Below are 21443 nucleotides of genomic sequence, written 5' to 3'. Positions count from 1 at the left end.
CCCCCTGCCAATTTAATTTAAACTATATCCAACAGCTTTTATTAAACCTTACTGCCAATATATTGGCCCCCTTTGGATTCAGGTGTAACCCATCCCTCCTGTAGAGGTCTTGTCTCCCCCAGAAGTGATCCCAATGGTCTATGAACCTGAAACCTTGCACTCTGCACCATTCCTTCACCCACACATTTAACCTCCTGATTTTTCCATTTTTGCCCCTACCTGCACACAGCACAGGTAGCAACCTCGAGATTACGACCCTGGAGGTCCTGCTTCTTAACCTCTGCCCTAGCTTATGGTAGTCTCTCTTCAGGATCTCCTCCCTCAGATCTACCACTAACACTAATAGGAAGGATAAACTGTATTAAAATGAACATTTTTCCAAGGATATTATACTTATTTCAGGCATTGCCAATACAACTGACAGAAAAATTCTTCAAAGAGTTAAAGAAAATAATAAGGAAATTTTTATGGAGAGGGGAGAAACCGAGGATAGCACTAGATAAATTAACAGAATGGTATAAACAAGGAGGCTTACAATTGCCAAACTTTAAAAATTATTATAGAGCCGCACAATTAAGATACCTATCAGATTTTTATCAAACAAGGGAAAAACCAGACTGGACGAGATTAGAATTAGATAAAATAGGGGAAAAGATACCTGAACACATATTATATAAATGGGATGAAAAATTGGTACAACATAGAACTTCTCCAGTATTACATCATCTCCTCAATATTTGGAAGAAGATTCATGTAGAAAGAAATAAGACAAATTATCAATTACCAAAACTAATATTGACGCAAAATAAGTTACTCCCTTTTACAATAGATAACCTTTCCTTTAGAGAATGGGAAAAAAAAGGGATTAAAAGAATAGAAAATTGTTTTTCAGGAAGTAGATTATGAGAGATAAGTACAATATAACTGGAGATACAGCGCTGGCATATTACCAACTGAGATCCTACTTGAAAGATAAATTAGGAAGCAATTTGAGTTTGCCAGAGGGAAGTAACCTTGAATATGTGATTACAGATACAATGTTAATGAAAAGATTTATAACAAATATGTATATTAAACTGCAAGAAAAAGAGAATGAGGAAACAAATGGTAAAACTAAACAAAAATGGGAACAAGATTTAAATATAAAGATAAAAAAGGAAACATGGGAGAAATTATGTTCTTGAACGATGAGAAATACAATAAATACGAGGCTACGTATGATACAATATAACTGGCTACACAGACTATACATTACACCTCAAAAGCTAAATAAATGGGACCCAACAGAATCTGATAGATGTTTTCGATGTAAAAAAGAAATGGGAACAACAATTCATGCAATCTGGACATGTGAGAAAGTAGTAAAATTTTGGGAAGATCTCAATCAGATATTAAATAAAATAACAGAAAACAATATACCAAAGAATCCAGAGATCTTTCTCCTAAGTAACATAAAAAACAAAGAATTTGGAATTGATTTGGAGGATGCACAAAAAAGATTTGTTAAGATAGCCCTAGCCATAGCAAAAAAATGTATTATGTCAACCTGGAAATTGGAAGATAATCTGAAAATACAACAATGGTATATAGAAATGAATAAATGTATTCCATTAGAAAAAATTACATATAGTTTAAGAAATAATATTGAAACATTCGAACAAATATGGGAGCCTTACATTAAATACAATAGCGAAAACCTACCGGGGACAATCATTACCTAAGTTGATGGAAGGAGAAGGAAAGAAAAGAATGGACTCAGTAGAATTTCTGGTGTATTTTTGTTGAATGACAACATTATCTGACTGGTTTAATGTAACCTAGATTGTATACCTAAAATGGATGGGGGGGGGGGGGGTGGGGGGGTGGCTTGGGAGGAGGGAAGGGGGGGGAGAAAAAGTCACTGTATATGTGTGAAAAAGAAAAAGTGTGTAGCATGGCTAATGTGATTTATGGTGTGAAAAATAAAAAATTAAAATAAAAAAAAAAAAGATCTCCCTCATTTTATCTCATTTTCTCCATGTGTACCAAGACATCCAGCTGTTCACCTACTCCTCCCAGAATACTTTGAACCCTATCTGAGATATCCCGCACCCGGGCTCCTGGGAGGCAACACACCATGCGGGAATACCTGTCAGGTTCGCAGAACCTTCTTTCTGTTCCCCTGGTGATGGAGTCCCCAATGACCACTTTGTCCCTCTTCCTTTCTGCACCACTGGCTCGCTTGGCCCAACCACTGACTGGTCATCTTCCCCAACATCAAATATAAACCCAGAGTAACATAAAATTTAAAAAGATGCAAAACAGGGGCACGTCATCTGTGCCACGACCCACTTCAATCCACTATTAGTACGGATTTTAACCTTCTATTTGGAAGGGGTGTAGTTCTATCTGCGAAACTATATGCTGAAGATGAGGCTGCCATACCCCGATGAATGTGTCATATTTTCTCCTTAAAATGTATGTAATTTTCTCCAGAGGAATATAACTCTGCATTTCTATATTCCATTGAGTAATATTTAGTTGGGAGTCCGACTTCCACATGTCTGCTATACATTTCCTGATTACCGCCAAGGTGAACTTCACAAACTGAATTTGATACTTAGTTTAAAATTCACATCCGTAATGTTTCCCAGAAGATACAATTCCAGATCCTGTGGAAAATCCAACTTCGTAATTTTTTTCAGAACATCCCCCAGGTCCTCCCAGAAAGATCTCACCTTCACCTTTGTATACAGCCAGGTTGGATGGACAAAGGTTCCAATCTCCACACCACACCTAAAGCACATTTCTGAAATTTCTGGTTTGGATTTGTAATTTAGAGAAAATTAGAAACTCTGTCTATGAATCCCCTTCTAAGTTTGAGTTAACCTGGCGACCATTTATTCAATATTTTCATTTGTGGTGAGTTGATCTGGCTCTGTTTTCTTTCTATGATTATGTATGATAATTGGGCTGTAAGATGAGATCGGAGTGATCGGCGTGGTTTAGCTATATCTGTAGGTTTTTTTTTAAGTTTTTTTTAAAGTTTTTTTTAAATTCAGATTTGTTTTTTCTTCTTTTTTGGGGTTTTTTTTTCTCTTTTTTCATATATTGTTATTAATTATATCTTTTTTTTTAGCGATAGTTCACACCCTAAACTGATCAAAAATTTTTTTTATATATTTTTATTCTGTAATATTATTGTTTAATATCTCTGTATTAATTCATTACTTACTATGTATTTTTTTAATATTTCTTTGAACTGTATGTGTTTATAAATTATAATAATAATAAAAAGATTGAAAAAGGATTTGTAATTTTTGTGGTGTGAGATACAGTTGATGCAAGAAATTATATTACACCAACCTGTAGCTCTTGGCATAATGACTGCTGTCATGCTGTCCAGACACAAGTCTAAACAGCACCACTCATGGATTGTTGTGCCCAAGTCTGTCTCCCATCTTTCCCTTGCCTTATGTAAGCCGGCTTCAGGCCCTCACTTTAGAATAGGAAATACATCATAGAAATAAACGTGTGCATATTCCCCCTTCAAATTACAATCTCCATGTCACTACACATGAGTAGGGCCATTGATGGTCCCAAATTATCCTTTAAGAAAAATTTTAAGTGAAGATAGTAGAAGAGGGTTTTATTCAACAAATTATACTTATTTCTTGGCTGTTCTTTTTTTTTGAAAATGTTATTTATTGAATCATGATGTATAGGTTAAAACATACAATTAAGGAATAAAACTAGAAAAACCATACACAAAATACATACAACCCCCCCCCCCACCTCAATCCACCCCCCTCTAACCTACTCCAAAAGAAAAAAAGGAAGGAAAAAGAGAGAGGAGATCACATAAAATCAAAATTCATCAGTTAATTACCATGGTTTGGAGCAACACCACCACTGTGTGGCAAGGAGATTTAATAATTCAGCCCTATATAATCCAAATACAGGCTCCAGGTTCTACAATTAAAATAAGATCATTATTGCATAAATTATATGTTATCTTTTCCAATGGAATACAAGACCTCAACTTCATATTCCATCTCTGAATACTCAAATCAGTCTTATTTTTACAAGAAATTGCCAAACATTTTCTAGCCACAGCTAATGCCAATCTCAAAAAAGTGATTTGAAATCTATTTAATTTTAATATTACCCAACTAAAATGCTAAAGGATCTAATGAAAATTTCACTTCCAAAATAACTTCTAAAAATCCTTGTTTATTCCAAAAAGATTTCACTGTTTCACATGACCAAGTAGAATGTAAAAAAGAGCCTACATCTTTACGACACCTAAAACATAAATCCTAAGAAATAAAATTATATTTCCTTAAATTTTCCGGAGTTAAATATAATTGATGAATAAAATTATAATGAACCAATCAATACCTTACATTTACAATTTTAGTCATACTATCCCTACATAAATTCATCCAATTATCCTGAGGAATACAAATACCTAAATCTTTCTCCCATTTCCATCTAGATGTATGTATATCTGGCTTAAGCATTTTATTCTGTAATAAAGCATACATCTCAGATATAAATCCCTTCTTACCACCCTCAATAAGTAAAATTTCAAACTTAGACCATTTAGGTAACTTTAAAGTATGCCCAAAGTTATCCAACAATAAAGCTTTAATTTGATAATAAGAAAGAGAATATTTGAAGATGCATCATATTTCTCTTTCATTCTTTGAAAAGAAATAAAATTTCCTCCTCAGCTGTTCAAATGATGAGTTACCCTTGTTCATAACAATCCTCGATACACCTGATCCCCTTCCAGCACCAGATATCCAGGATCTTATTATCCAGAGTCACAGGCATTAACTTGTTCTGGGACAAGGACATTTTAGGAGACAACCCCACCTTCAGCCCGATATATTGATTTATTTTTTTCCACATCTGAATTCCATGTTTTAATATGGGGTTATCTGTTTCCCTTGATCTCAATTTAATGACCCCTTAAATATTAACTCTCCTGCTATCTTTTCTACTATCGTGTGCGGTCCAGGAGGGGGTACTACTCTTTCGTAGAGCGATAAACCTCGACTGGGCTGCCCAATAGTATTTTTTGAAATCTGGTAATTTCCGACCTCCCACTTCGTAACCCCAAATTTTTCCATGGAGACACTAGCCACCTTACTGTTCCACAAAAAATTCCTCAGCCTGGTCAAAGATCCCTCTGGATCAGCCAAATATACTAGCACATCATCTGCAAATAAATGGATTTTGTGCTCCTCCTTGCCCACCTTGAACCCCTTTATTTCAAGATCCCATCAGATAGCTTCTGCCAGCTGTTCAATAGCTAATGTAAACAATGCTGGGACAGTGGGGAACTCTGCCTACTGGATCTACCCAGCATGAACACTGGAGACACCTGCCCGATTGTTATCATTTTAGCTTGGAATTTATGGTAGAGCATTTTTACCCAATTAATGAATGATTGTCCCAGTCCAAATTTCTCCAGTACTTTGATGAATCAACATACTTAAAGTTAGGCACTTAACATTTTTAAATGGTCTTAATTTTGGATTTTATGTGGAGTTGTTCATTGGATTAAAAAAGCCCACATTATCTGCTTTCTACAGGGATTGCGCTCTCCATGTCTCCCTTGCGCATTCATCCCTTCCCATTAATCAAACCCCCCCTCCCCCGCTTTCCCTAATTTCTATGGTCCCATTCTTTTCTTTCTCTTTCTTCTCCCTTGCCCTTTCCACCTATCTATCACCCACTCCTTTCTTCCTTCAGCTCTCACCCCTTTCCCTTCATTCCATGATCAACTACCAGACTGCATCTCCATCAGCCCTCATCCTCCTAGCTTCTCATCTTTCCCCCATTTCTTCCCCTTCCCACCTGTATTCACCTATCATCTGCCAGCCAGTGCTCTTTCCCCACCCCCACCCAACCCTTTATTTTGGCTACTGCTTCTCTCTTGCTATTTGTGATAAAGAGTTGCAGCCTGAAACATTGACTGTCTATTGCCTTCCATGGATGCCTCTCCATTCAGAGAGCTACCCACCACCCCCCCCCCCACCTATCACTTTTCAGCTTTTTTCTCTTCTGCCCTCCTACCCTTATCCACCTGTTGGCTTGTGCTCCTCCTCCTGCTCCTTCCTCCTTCCTCTCCACTCCACCCCTACCTGTTTATTTAGGTGCCTGTCTGGTTTTTGCACACATCTTGACAAAGGGCTGAGGCCCGAAACGTTGCTTAAATCCATTTGCTTCCTGTGGACACTGCGTGATCTGCTGAGTTTCTCTAGCACTTTTGTGAATTGCAGTATAATCACAGCGTCTGCAGGCTTTCATATTTAACTTGCAGTGTGACAATGGAAGATTTGGTTCACAAAAGTTGGTTGGGCATAAATATTGTTCAGTATTCTGGGGAGAATTTAACTCTACCTCTTTGAAATAGCACTGATATATTTGATGTCCAAGTGAAAGAACAATCTAGAATCTAATCTGAATATTTTATAGCCTTCAGTCAATTCCAATTATATGTCAGGCAGTGGCGACTGAATATTCCAATATGATTCATATGTCAAGCACATTACGGCTAACAAAACTAAACACGTTCCACAACTAAAAGTGGTGCAGTTAATGAGAAATATGAGTGACTGATTTGAGTCCATCAGCAATCAGGCAGGAAAGGAACATGGAAGGAATTTGCTGTATATTTGGGGGTAGGTTAAATGTCCTCACCAGATGAGCTCATCATGAAGGCATGAAGTGAAGTTCAATCAAAAGCCTATGTCATGGTTTCACTGAATTGCACTCACAGAAGGTGACTCAGTATTATTCATTGCTTTAGGATTCATAAAGAAAAATTGTAAATTAAAATAAGCTCATAAACTCCAATCTGGACCGTGGCATTTAACCATTTGAAACCTGTGGGTGAATATTTTGATTAAAAGGAGGGGAGTTAACAGGTAGAAACCCAACCTTTACCAGCCTTTGCTAAGGATTTATTCTTTCATTGTCCTAAGGCTATCGGCAAAAATCTTGTGCATTCCTACAGGAAGATAGTCTTTTATAAGGCATCAACGCCAACCTCGAGGCTTCACCATGTTTGAAATGGAATACTTTGGAAGCTTTCTTCCTAAACCCTAACCCCAGGTTGAATCGTTGTAGCAGCTGAAGGCAGTGCAGTAAGCTGAAAGGTCAGTATAAAAAAAAGTGCTGGAGAAATTCAGCAGGTCATATAGCATCCATAGGACATGAAAGGAAGTTGACGTATTGGGTTCAGGCCAAAATCACTGGTTACCCTTTTTACCTTTTAATGGATGCTGCCAAGGTTTCTCCAGCATTTTTGTGTACTGCACTAGACCCCATAATCTGCAGATTTTCTTGTTTACTTCCACCTTGCTGAAAACAGTCGCACTCAATGCCAAAATGTTGCAGTTCCTTTGCTATTGAGAAGGTTTATGTGGATCTGACCTGAAGGGATTACCGGGTATTTGCGAGAAATAGGAGCAGGTTGGATTTTAAGTATGCTCCTGCCATTCATCACAATCATGGCGGGTCTTCCTCAGTTCTGCACTATCCCCATATTACTCTTAATATCCAGAAATCTATCAATTCCTGTTTTGAATAAATGTATTGGCTGATCCTCCTACGTTAAGACATTTCTCCTCGTCACAACCCATTTTTTATTCTGAAATCGTGAGCCTTGTTTCTAGATTCCTCACCCAGGAAAACACTCTCCATGCACCAGCCAGACAAACCCTATGAGAACTCTGAAAGTTTCAATGAGATCTTCTCTTGTTCTTCTAAACTCTGGAGGACCAATCTAGTGGATCTTCGCCTCATATATATGTATTCCTCTCATGGGAGATTTAACTGTGTACCACACTCTACATTCAGTCTCAGCAAGGACCTATTTGGTTGCAATAAAACATCCTTCCCCTCATACTTAGTGTAATTAGGGCAATGCTACCGTTCACCTTTCTGATCACTTGTTGCACCCACAAAACAACTTCCATGATCTCATGCAGTACAACCATTTAAGTGGTTCTGAAGTGGTCACTCTTCACAATGAAATAAATGCTGCAGCAGTTTAGTGAGCCACAAGAGCGAGTGCGTGCATCCACCAGTCCAAGATCTCCTCTCTAATGTCAGTGCTCATGAGCAGTTGAGCTGCCTCCTCACATCAGATGCAAGCCTGGCCTGTGGGGCTGTCATTCTCCCTATGACTGTGTGGGTTTCTCTTGGGTTGCTCCTTCCATGTCTCAAAGATGTGTTGGTTAATTGGCTGCTGTCATGTAGGTAAGTTTCTGGAATGGTAAAATGGCAAGAGTTTCTATAGAGAAGCTAACATGGAAATATGAATTAAGAGGATTACAGCTCAGGAGTCACGTGATGGAGTAGTGGCCGGACGGTGAACTTCAGCCCTCTCCAGAAAAGTCGGAAAAAACAAAGGAAAGCACAAAGGCACAGAAATAAAAGTTAAAGAAAAGTGAATATAAAGATGGAAAGAAGATGGCGACAAAAAAAGAAAAATCGAAATCAACGGTAAGAAGAGAGGAAGAGAAGACAACAGAGGAAGAAGGAAAAGGCCTTACCTGTTCGAAGAGGCCCGCGGTGGAGAGAGAAACCCGCTCCCTCAGGTCGGTAGAAATTGGACTACAAAAATGGCTCGCTGAGCCGAGTAAAAGTGCGCAACCGCGCATGAAAAAAAACACACCGACGGGAGGGGTGACCAGCTGGGGAGTCGATCTCCACAGCCGGCAACGACAGCTCCAGAACACCTGCAGCAAGAAGAGAACACAGAAGACAATGGAAACAAGAAAGAAGAGAAGAAAAGGGCAACAAAGAAACAACAGATGGCCAACCCAGAGGAAGAAGAAGAGGAAGAGGAAGAGTACAGTGAAATAGAAGAAGAAGGGAAAGGATATACTTTCTCTTATTAAAGAATACATGGAGTCATTTAAAGAATGGCAAACACAGGAATTTAATGATTTAAGAAGAAGAATAAACAACACAGAAGAGAAAATGAATAAAATAGATATGACCTTAACAGAAATGGGAAAGAAAATGGACAAGATGGAAGAGCGGGCAGTAGCAGCAGAAATGGAGGTAGAAGACTTAAAAAAGAAATTGGAGGAATCTAATAAAAAAGCTATAGAGACACAAGAACTGTTAGCTCAGAAAATAGATATAATGGAAAATTATAACAGAAGAAATAACATAAAGATAGTGAGCCTTAAGGAAGATGAAGAAGGCAAGAATATGAGAGAGTTTATAAAAGATTGGATCCCTAGGATCCTAGGATGTCCAGAACTACAGCAAGAAATGGAAATAGAAAGGGCACATAGAGCATTGGCCTTTAAACCACAACCACAACAAAAACCAAGATCTATTTTAGTAAAATTCCTAAGATATCCTACAAGAGAAAAGGTACTGGAGAAGACAATGGAAAAAGTAAGAGAGGGCAACAAACCACTGGAGTATAAAGGGCAAAAAATCTTCATTTATCCAGATATAAGTTTTGAACTCCTAAAGAAGAGAAAGGAGTTCAATACAGCAAAGGCGATTTTATGGAAGAAAGGGTATAAATTTATACTAAAGCATCCAGCGGTATTGAAAATATTTATTCCAGGACAACAAAACAGACTATTCTCGGATCCAGAAGAAGCACGAAAATTTGCAGAACAATTACAAAATAGACTGAGGGATGAAGACGTGTAATGAGAGTAAAAATGATCATGATTGATATGTATGTGGGTAAAGAGGTATAAGAGTGTATAGGTATAATGTGCATACGTGAATGTATCTGTATTTAGAGGAAAATATAGATAGTATAGACAAGAATTAATAAGGGAAGGTAATGGAATAGAGAGAATAAGGAGGGAATTAAAAGAGTGACCTTTGTTACATATGAAAAGTGAAATCTTTTCGGGGGGGGCTGGGTGGGGGGGAGTTGCGGTCACTGCAAAATCAGTTGACGCTTGCGAGTGAATTCGCAAATCCAAATGGAGAGGGGAGATGTGGTTGTCTGACAAGGGATAAAGGACAACTCAGGAGGGGAAGGGGAGATTGGGGCTAAAGAAGTTATAAATAGGAGAATAAGGAAAATGTTTGATGTTTTAGGAATGTTGTCTTATAAAGGGTTTAAAATAAGAAAACAGAAATGGAAAAGGAGGAAAGGTAATGATGGAAAAACGGAAAGGGAAGATAAACAAAGTATAAAATGGCTACGTTGAACTATATGACTTTAAATATTAATGGAATACATAACCAAATTAAAAGGAAGAAACTGCTAAATTTACTGAAAAAAGAAAAAATTGATATAGCATTTGTCCAAGAAACACACCTAACTGAATTGGAGCACAAGAAATTAAAGAGAGATTGGGTAGGACATGTAACAGCAGCATCGTATAATTCAAAAGCAAGAGGAGTGGCTATATTAATTAGCAAAAATGTGCCATTTAAAATAGAAGAGGAAATAATAGATCCATCAGGGAGATATGTAATGATAAAATGTCAGATATATTCGGAGTTTTGGAATCTACTCAATGTATATTCACCTAACGAAGAAGATCAAAAGTTTATGCAAGATATCTTTTTGAAGGTAGCTAATACGCAAGGGAACATACTAATAGGAGGGGATTTCAACCTGAATTTGGATTCAAATATGGATAAAACGGGGAAAAAAATTAACAGAAAGAACAAAGTAACCAAATTTATAATTAAATCAATGCAAGAAATGCAACTTTTGGATATATGGAGGAAACAAAACCCAAAAGAAAAGGAATATTCATATTACTCGGCTAGACATAAAACATACTCAAGAATAGACCTATTTTTGTTATCAGCTAGTATGCAAGATAGAGTAAGAAAAACAGAATATAAAGCTAGAATACTATCGGACCATTCACCCTTAATATTGACAGTAAAGCTAGAGGACATCCCTCCAAGAATGTATAGATGGAGATTAAACCCCATGCTACTTAAAAGGCAGGATTTTAGAGAATTTATTGAAAAACAATTAAAAATGTATTTTGAGATAAATACGGAATCAGTGGAAGATAAGTTTATACTATGGGATGCAATGAAAGCATTCATTAGAGGGCAAATAATAAGTTATGTAACCAAGATGAAGAAGGACTATAATCAGGAAACAGAGCAGTTGGAAAGGGAAATAGTAAATATAGAAAAAAAATTAGCAATGAAGGAAGATACAACTAAAAGAAGAGAATTGGCGGATAAAAAAATAAAATATGAAACATTACAAACATATAAGGTAGAGAAGAATATAATGAAGACAAAACAGAAATATTATGAACTGGGTGAAAAAACGCACAAAATCCTAGCATGGCAGCTTAAGACAGAACAAGCCAAGAAAATGGTATTGGCATCAAGGAAAAAAGACAAACAAATTACATATAATCCAAAAGAAATTAAGGAAAACTTTAGAGAATTCTATGAACAATTATACCGAACTGAAAACGAAGGGAAAGAAGGGAAAATAGATGAATTTTTGACTAAAATTGCACTACCAAAACTACAAATAGAGGAACAAAATAAATTAACAGAACCATTTGGAACAGTAGAAATACAAGAGATAATAAAAAAATTACCAAATAATAAGACACCAGGAGAGGATGGATTTCCAATAGAATTCTACAAAACATTTAAAGACTTATTAATTCCACCCCTCCTGGATGTAATCAACCAGATTAATGAAACACAAAACTTACCAGATTCATGTAAAACAGCAATAATTACAGTAATACTAAAACAAGGGAAAGATCCACTCTCACCAGCGTCATATAGACCAATATCTTTACTAAACACAGATTATAAGATAATAGCTAAACTATTAGCAAACAGATTAGCAGAGCAGGTACCGAAAATGGTAAATTTAGACCAAACTGGATTTATCAAAAAAAGACGCACAACAGACAATATTTGTAAATTTATTAACTTAATTCATGCAGTAGAAGAAAATAAAGCACCTGCAGTAGCAGTTGCTTTAGACGCAGAGAAGGCCTTCGACAGAGTAGAATGGAATTATTTGTTCAAAGTATTGCAAAAATTCAGTTTACTGGAGAAGTATATTAATTGGATTAAAGCATTATATAAGGGACCGTTAGCGAAAGTGACAGTAAATGGACATGTATCAAAGCAATTTAACTTAAGTAGGTCAACGCGGCAGCGGTGCCCACTACCACCTTTATTGTTTGCGTTAGCTATAGAACCACTAGCAGAATTGATAAGAATAGATAATAATATAAAAGGAATAAAAATAAAAGACAAGGAATATAAAATCAGTCTATTAGCGGATGATGTTATAGTGTACTTAACAGAACCAGAACTATCAATAAAAGAATTATATAAGAAATTGAAGGAATATGGAGAAGTGTCGGGTTACAAGATCAACGTAAATAAAAGTGAAGCAATGCCTATGAATAATGCGGATTTCTCAAAATTTAAGAAGGAATCTCCATTTAGATGGCAAATGCAGGCAATAAGATACCTAGGTGTACAAATAAACAAAAATCTCGGCCAATTATATAAACTCGATTATTATCCACTAATGAAAAAATTACAGGACGATTTAGAGCATTGGAAAGATTTACCACTAACACTAATAGGAAGGATAAACTGTATTAAAATGAACATTTTTCCAAGGATATTATACTTATTTCAGGCATTGCCAATACAACTGACAGAAAAATTCTTCAAAGAGTTAAAGAAAATAATAAGGAAATTTTTATGGAGAGGGGGGAAACCGAGGATAGCACTAGATAAATTAACAGAATGGTATAAACAAGGAGGCTTACAATTGCCAAACTTTAAAAATTATTATAGAGCCGCACAATTAAGATACCTATCAGATTTTTATCAAACAAGGGAAAAACCAGACTGGACGAGATTAGAATTAGATAAAATAGGGGAAAAGATACCTGAACACATATTATATAAATGGGATGAAAAATTGGTACAACATAGAACTTCTCCAGTATTACATCATCTCCTCAATATTTGGAAGAAGATTCATGTAGAAAGAAATAAAACAAATTATCAATTACCAAAACTAATATTGACGCAAAATAAGTTACTCCCTTTTACAATAGATAACCTTTCCTTTAGAGAATGGGAAAAAAAAGGGATTAAAAGAATAGAGAATTGTTTTTCAGGAAGTAGATTCTTATCCTTTGAACAAATGAGAGATAAGTACAATATAACTGGAGATACAGCGCTGGCATATTACCAACTGAGTTCCTACTTGAAAGATAAATTAGGAAGCAATTTGAGTTTGCCAGAGGGAAGTAACCTTGAATATGTGATTACAGATACAATGTTAATGAAAAGATTTATAACAAATATGTATATTAAACTGCAAGAAAAAGAGAATGAGGAAACAAATGGTAAAACTAAACAAAAATGGGAACAAGATTTAAATATAAAGATAAAAAAGGAAACATGGGAGAAATTATGTTCTTGAACGATGAGAAATACAATAAATACTTGGCTACGTATGATACAATATAACTGGCTACACAGACTATACATTACACCTCAAAAGCTAAATAAATGGGACCCAACAGTATCTGATAGATGTTTTCGATGTAAAAAAGAAATGGGAACAACAATTCATGCAATCTGGACATGTGAGAAAGTAGTAAAATTTTGGGAAGATCTCAATCAGATATTAAATAAAATAACAGAAAACAATATACCAAAGAATCCAGAGATCTTTCTCCTAAGTAACATAAAAAACAAAGAATTTGGAATTGATTTGGAGGATGCACAAAAAAGATTTGTTAAGATAGCCCTAGCCGTAGCAAAAAAATGTATTATGTCAACCTGGAAATTGGAAGATAATCTGAAAATACAACAATGGTATATAGAAATGAATAAATGTATTCCATTAGAAAAAATTACATATAGTTTAAGAAATAATATTGAAATATTCGAACAAATATGGGAGCCTTACATTAAATACAATAGCGAAAACCTACCGGGGACAATCATTACCTAAGTTGATGGAAGGAGAGGAAAGAAAAGAATGGACTCAGTAGAATTTCTGGTGTATTTTTGTTGAATGACAACATTATCTGACTGGTTTAATGTAACCTAGATTGTATACCTAAAATGGATGGGAGGGGGGGGCTGGGGGAGTGGCTTGGGAGGAGGGAGGGGGGGGAGAAAAAGTCACTGTATATGTGTGAAAAAGAAAAAGTGTGTATCATGGCTAATGTGATTTATGGTGTGAAAAAAAAAAATTTTTAAAAAAAAGAGGATTACAGCTCCCTAATTTTAAGAATTATTATCGAGCAGCACAGATGAGATTCATTGCTTCTTTATTTAAAAATGTAAAACTGGCATGGGTTAACAGAACTGAATAAAATCAAAGAAAAAAAATCAGAAGAATTTATATGTCAGTGGGAATCAAAATTATCCATTGCTAATAAAGTCACACCACTATTGAAGCATTTACTCAATATTTGGAATAAATTGAATCGAGATATTGGTGGAGGGTCTTCATCACTTAAAATGCTATTGATTAATCCTCTTTTGGTCATGGTATTGTAAAGGAATTGTTAATGTGGAAGACTGCCATGAGAGAGGAGAATTAATGTTGTTTGAACAATTGAGGAACAAATATGCTATACCACGTACACTTTTTTGTTAGTTTTAATAAAGAGCATATTTGAGAGATAAAAATTAAGGTAAGCAATGTTTTTGCATAATTGTACTGAGATAGAACTTCTTATGAGGAGTGGGAATGTCAAGAAATTTATTTATTTGATATATTCGTTATTGAAAGTATGAACTCCTAAATTAGGGTTGTACAGATCTAGGCAGAGATAGGAAACAGATTTGAATATTACGATATATCAACAAATTTTGGAAAATTTATGTAGAGATTCTATGACTAATACTATTAATGTAAGGTAGAGGTACATGATCCTTTATCTGGATCCCTTGGGGGACAGTGTGTTCCGAATTTCGGATTTTTCCAGATTTCGGAAAGCCCACCTGAATTGTGCTGCCCCACCCCCTTCCAGTCGCCCGGCCATCTCCCCCAAGTGCTGGTCCCTCGGCCGCCTCCCCCAAGCATCGGCCGCCTGGCCACCTCCCCAAACACCGGCCACCTGGCCGCCTCCCCCAAGCACCGATCCCTTGGCCACCTCCCCCAAGCGCCGACCGTCTCTCTCCCCACTTACTGGATTTTGGAGCTTTCCGGATTTTAGATGTCCGGATAAAAGATAATGTACCTGTACAGATTAGTTCAATACAATTTTTTACATCAATTATATCTTAGACCACAGAAGTTGAATACCACTACTGAAGCATTTACTCAATGTTTGGAATAAAATGATCAAGATATTGGTTGAGGGTCTTTATCACCTAAAATGCCATTGATTAATCCTCTTTTCATCTTTTTAAGAGATAATCAGTTCTTAAATGTGATTGATGAGATTGCTGTAGAATTGGGTATGGTCTCAATGGACTGTGTAACGCAACTGATTGCACTCAGAGACTTGTGAGGAGTACAAACAGGCTTTTAATTGCTTACAATCAATGGCCGGTAGATACAATAGTCCTCAGGTGAAACTGAGGTAAGGTGGGAAATCCAGGGTTTATATTGGAGTAGGTGAGGGTGGAGCCAAGGGAGGAGCCAGCCATCAGAACAACACACAGACAGTGAACATAGTAGACTGTATGGCCTCGTTCCATCTCAGAAGGAAATATTTAATCTCAGAAATTGTGGAGATAGAGGAACTGAAAGCAGGGAATAGCATCCCTGCAGGGGACCGGGTGGGAAGAGGTGTCGTCCAGGTAACTGTGGGCATCAGTGGGTTTGTAAAATATGTCAATTGATGGAAATGGAGAGATTGAGAAAAAGGGAAAGAGAGGTCCCGGAAATGGGCCAAGTGAATTTGAGGGCAGGGCGAAGGTTGGCAATGAAGTTGATAGAATGAATGAACTAAATATGCGTGCAAAATGCAGAATCAATGTGGTGCTAGTGCGCTGGAGGAAGAGTTGGGGAGCATTACCTGTGTGGGCTTGCAGCATGGATTGTTCCATGTAGTCACTGAAAAGGCAGGCATGGCTGAGCCCCATTCTATACCTTTGATCTGGAGGAAATGGATGAGTCAAAAGAGATGTTATTGAGGGCCATTTCTGCTAGACGGAGGAGGGTGGTGATGGAGAGGAACGAAGAGGCTCTGTTATCAAGGAAGAAGCAGAGTGTGTTGACACCTTCTCATAGGCAATTGATGCGTACATGGTGGAAATAAGTCAGTTAGACTGAATGTAGTTAAAGTAGTATAATAGATGTAGGTAGTAAGGGACTGAAATGAAGGGGACAAAGTGGAGTCGAGTTATGATGGCAGAGTTCAGGGGGCCGGACCAGGTGGAAACATTAAGTTTGTGTTTGTGCGTGAGTTGGACTGCCCAAGGGGAAGACTAGGGGCTCACAAATTATCATCTCAGATGGTGGTCTCATAACCTCATTGAAGCTATAGTTCAGGAATGTAGGTTAGCCCAAGGTATGAATGCTGTACACTTCATGGTATCATACAGGAATGAACAGTTCCTCTAACCTGAATTTAAAAAAAAGATCTACAATGACAGCTTGTGTCAGCTGTAAGGTGACAAAAAGAAAGTGCATATGCAGATGGATCAGGCGCAGGGAAGACTTTGTATTCACTATGGACATACGATCTGAGGAAGAGAAGAGGGTGTGAATATTGTTGTGGGTTAATCAGTGAATGAACACAGAACACTACAGCACAATACATGCCCTTCGGCCCTTGATGTTGTGCTGACCCATATATTCCTAAAAAGAAGTATTAAACCTTCCCTACCCTGTAACTTTTTACTTTTCCTCCATTCATGTGCCTGTTTAAGAGTCTTTTAGATGCCACCAATGTTTCAGCCTCCACCACCAGCCCTGGAAAGGGACTCCAGGCACCCACAATTCTCTATATAAAAAAAAACTTTTCCCTGATGTCTCCCCTAAATGTCCCTCCTTTAACTTTGCACAGATGTCCTCTGATGTTCGCTATTCCTGCCTTGGGAAATAGACGCCAGCTGTCCACCTTACCTGTGCCTCTCAGAATATTGTAGACCTCTAAGTCTCACCTCGTCCTCCTACGCTCCAAAGAGAAAAAACCAAGCTCTGCTAATCTTGTCTCATAAGACTTGTTTTCCAAATCATGTAACATCCTGGTAAATCTCCTCTACACCCTCTCCATAACTTCCTCGTCCTTCCTATAATGAGGTGACCAGAACTGAACACAATACTCTAAGTGTGGTCTTTCCAGAGATTTGTAGAGCTGCAACATGACCTCTCTACTCCTGAACTCAATGTCCCTATTAATGAAGCCCAGCATCCCATAAGCCTTCTTAACTATCCTATCAACCTGTGTGGCGACCTTGAGGGATGAATGGATTTGAACCCCAAGGTCCCTCTGTTGATCCACTTAATTAAACAACCATTAACCCTGTACTCAGCCTTCTGTTTTGACCTTCCAAAATGCATCATCTCACACTTATCCAGATTGAACTTCATCTGCCACTTTTCCACCCAACTCTACATCCTGTTTATATCCTCTTGTAACCTTCTACAACCTTCAGCTTCATACATAACTCCTCCAACCTTTGTATCATCTGCAAACATACTGACCCATCCTTCCACCTCTTCATCCAGGTTATTTATAAAAATCACAAAGAACAGGGGTCCCATAACAGATCCTTGCAATCCTCCACTAGTTACCAACCTCCAGGCAGAATACTTTTCTTCCACTACTAATCTAGGCAGAGATAGGAAACAGATTTGAATATTACGATATATCAACAAATTTTGGAAAATTGATGTGGAGATTGTATGACTAATACTATTAATGTAAGGTACAGATTAGTTCGATACAATTTTTTACATCAATTATATCTTACACCACAGAAGTTGAATAGATTTATCACTATGAGTCAGATTTATCAGATCAGTGATTTAGATGTGGTGAGGATGTACGTTCTTTCATACATTCAACGTGGTCTTGACCAAATGTGAGACCCCTTTTGGTGTCTATAAGTAATTTTCTGCAACAAGTTATAGGAAATATTGAAGGTACAATTCCTAATTATTTTTTCAATAATTAAATAAACAAATAAGCAAATTTCTTTGGAAAGGTAAAATGGCAAGGGTTTCTATAGAGAAGTTAATATGGAAATATGAATTAGGAGGATTACAGCTCCCTAATTTTAAGAATTATTATCGAGCGGTACAGATGAGATTCATTGCTTCTTTATTTGAAAATGCAAAACTGGCATGGGTTAACATAGAACTGAATAAAATTGGAGAAAAGAAGTCAGAAGAATTTATATATAAGTGGGAATCAAAATTATCTGTTGCTAATAAAGTCACACCACTATTGAAACATTTACTCAATATTTGGAATAAAATGAATCAAGATATTGGTGGAGGGTCTTTATCACCTAAAATGCCATTGATTAATCCTTATTTGGTCTTTTTAAGAGATGATCAATTCTTAAATGCATGGTATTATAAAAGAATTATTAATGTGGAAGACTGCCATGAGAGAGGAGAATTAATGTTGTTTGAACAATTGAAGTTACCACGTAATTTTTTTTGTTAGTTTCAATTAAGGGCATATTTGAGAGATAAATTAAGGCCAGTAATGTTTTTGCATAATTGTGCTGAGATAGAACTTCTTATGAGGAGTGGGAATGTCAAGAAATTTATTTATTTGATACATTCGTTATTGAAAGTAGGAACTCCTAAATTAGGGTTGTACAGATCTAGGCAGAGATAGGAAACAGATTTGAATATTACGATATATCAGCAAATTTTGGAAAATTGATGTGGAGATTGTATGACTAATACTATTAATGTAAGGTACAAATTAGTTCGATACAATTTTTTGCATCAATTATATCTTACACCACAGAAGTTGAATAGATTTATCACTATGAGTCAGATTTATCAGATCAGTGTTTTAGATGTGGTGAGGATGTACATTCTGTCATACATTCAACGTGGTCTTGACCAAATGTGAGACCCCTTTTGGTGTCTATAAGTAATTTTCTGCAACAAGTTATAGGAAATATTGAAGGTACAATTCCTAAATTGAAATGATCAATTTATCAATCAAAATTTGTTAAATTAGCATTAGCAGTTGCAAGAAAATATATTGCAAGTACTTGGAAATTGGATATATCTTTAACATTGCCAAAGTGGCATGCTGAAATTCAAAGTTGTATACTTTTAGAAAAAAAAATTACTAATATTCTAAGAAAAAAAATATTGTACTATTTTACAAATGTGGTGGCCTTATACTCAGGTAATGGGATTAAATTTTTAGTGATATCCTTTTTACTGCTCTGGTTCTGCAGAATCCTCCTCTGTATGTTTGTGTTAGAACTAATGAGTGTCGCTGCACATCTCTCTCTGCAATCCAAGATTTTTTTGCTATTTTTTTTTCTATCTTTATATACTTTTTTTTAAGGAATAAATGAGTCGGCACAACATCGATGGCCAAAGGGCCTGCACTGTGCTGTAATGTTATATGTTTCATGTTCCTTTTATGAGTGTAAAAGATACATCCAGAGAAAGCAACCAAAGGAACACTGCAAAGGGTTCTCTTTACTTGTGTGTGCATAGCTAACATGGCAATGAATATGTTTATGATGTTCGACTCATCAAGTGATGATAGAAGCAAGTCCATATTTTTGTCACTGTTGAGAAAGAGTTTATAGGTGCTCTGCTGCTCTTGATGCACCAGTTCACACTGCAAGGTAAAATAATATTTGTGCTCTGGAATGAGGGTCAAAGTCAGAACTCTAGGGCATAAACAAGATGTCTTATTCTGAGAAGTCTTGTCTATTATAACATAGGTAGTGTTTCAGATAATTAAAGGACAAGGCAAGGAACTGAGTTGGCGTGTCAACAGATTGGAGCAATTCTGGAAAGACAGGGTGATGAATTGTACATATCTTGTTTGCTTACAGGGAAGGTTGCTGTCAAGAAGGATGAGCTTCAGAAATATCACAATCGGGATACCTGGTTCCCACTGCAGCCAGTGGATGCCGATTCGGAAGTTCAGGTGAGTTTGCTTTGAAAGGCTTTTATTTCTTTAGTGCCTTTCACAGCTTGGGATGTCGCAAGGAGCTTTATGGCAAATCAATTGTAAGCACTGATAGGAAATGGTCAGCCAACTTGCACTCAACAAGGTCCCACTAACAGCAATGGGGACAAGCATTGTCCGAGGGCACCAGATGTTGTTGCCAATGAACACCTGGATGAGATGGAATGAAGGGTCATTGACACGGAATATTAATTTTGCTGACTGGTCTGTTCAGTATTTACCACGTGTTTTTTTATTGCTGCAGAATTTTGCTCCTCTTTTCAAATATTTTACTTTTGTTTTTTTTTCATTTTCTATATATTAAAACTTTTTCTTACAAAACAAAACACAACAACCCCTTCCCTCCCACCAAGAAGGGAAATCTGTACACCATCAGGGCTTACAGTTGGGTTTAAAAAAAGGAAAGTCTTCATTGGGGAGGTTGCTCATATTTTATAATAGTAGAACCTTTTTTATTATTATTATTATATTTGGGCACCAGTATAATCAAAATATGGTTGCCATATTTTTTATAAATATGACTATTTGTTCTTTAGATTATATGTGACTTTTTTTCCATAGGTATACAACTGGTCATCTCAGCGTTCCATTGTGCTACATGTAGAGGGAAGTCGGATTTCCAAATAATCGCAATACTTTTCTTAGCCACAGCTAAAAAATGAAATTTGGAATTTAGTTAGTTTTTTGCTTATTTCAATAAAATTGCCCAAAAGATAAAGCTTCAGGTCGTCTGTGAAGGCCACCCGTAATCCTTGTTAGTATTTCAGTAATATCCCCGCCAAAAAGGTCTCACTTTCACACACGACCAATTAGCATGTACAAGCGTACATGTACAAGCGTGGAATTTCTATTCCACATATAAAACACATCTCCGATATTTCCATTTTTGATTTTTGTAATTTCTGTGGTGTGAGGTAAAACTGGTGTAGAAAATTATATTGTACTAATCCATATCTTGCGTTTATAATTTACGTCATACTATCCAAACAACAATCAGACCAGCATCTTTCCATTATTGCAACTCTTAAATCCGACTCCCATCTCTCTCTCGATCTCTGTAAACCTGGGTTTGCACTTTCATTTTGGAGAGCAAAGTACATCTTAGTTATAAATTTAGGTGTGTTCCCCAACCAAATCCTTCATTTCATTTCACTAATTTCAGGTGGGACCAAGTTTTATCCTCATTTTTTTCTTAAGAACAATATTAACTGGAGAAAGTAAAAGAATGTCCTATTTGCTACTCCATACTTATTTTTTAATTGGTCAAAAGATGTAAGAGATCCCTCCACATAGTAATCATCAACATATCTTATTCCATTGTCACACCAT

At 36.7% G+C, this 21443-nt stretch overlaps 1 protein-coding gene across 6 annotated transcripts in view; it reads left to right on the top strand.

The window, feature by feature from the left end:
* rasa3 (RAS p21 protein activator 3) overlaps window positions 1-21443 on the top strand; it is a 200883-nt gene that overhangs the window by 112832 nt on the left and 66608 nt on the right. For all 6 annotated transcript variants that reach the window (XM_069890439.1, XM_069890438.1, XM_069890435.1 and 3 more), the window contains one exon: window positions 19978-20072. In XM_069890439.1, the coding sequence (XP_069746540.1) occupies window positions 19978-20072 (95 nt within the window). The remainder of the gene's footprint in view (window positions 1-19977; window positions 20073-21443) is intronic.

Source organism: Narcine bancroftii, chromosome 7 (assembly GCF_036971445.1).
Source record: "Narcine bancroftii isolate sNarBan1 chromosome 7, sNarBan1.hap1, whole genome shotgun sequence".
Lineage (NCBI taxonomy): Eukaryota > Metazoa > Chordata > Chondrichthyes > Torpediniformes > Narcinidae > Narcine > Narcine bancroftii.
The sequence above is the reverse complement of the archived record's forward strand: the minus strand, read 5'-3'. Positions and strand labels throughout refer to the sequence as shown.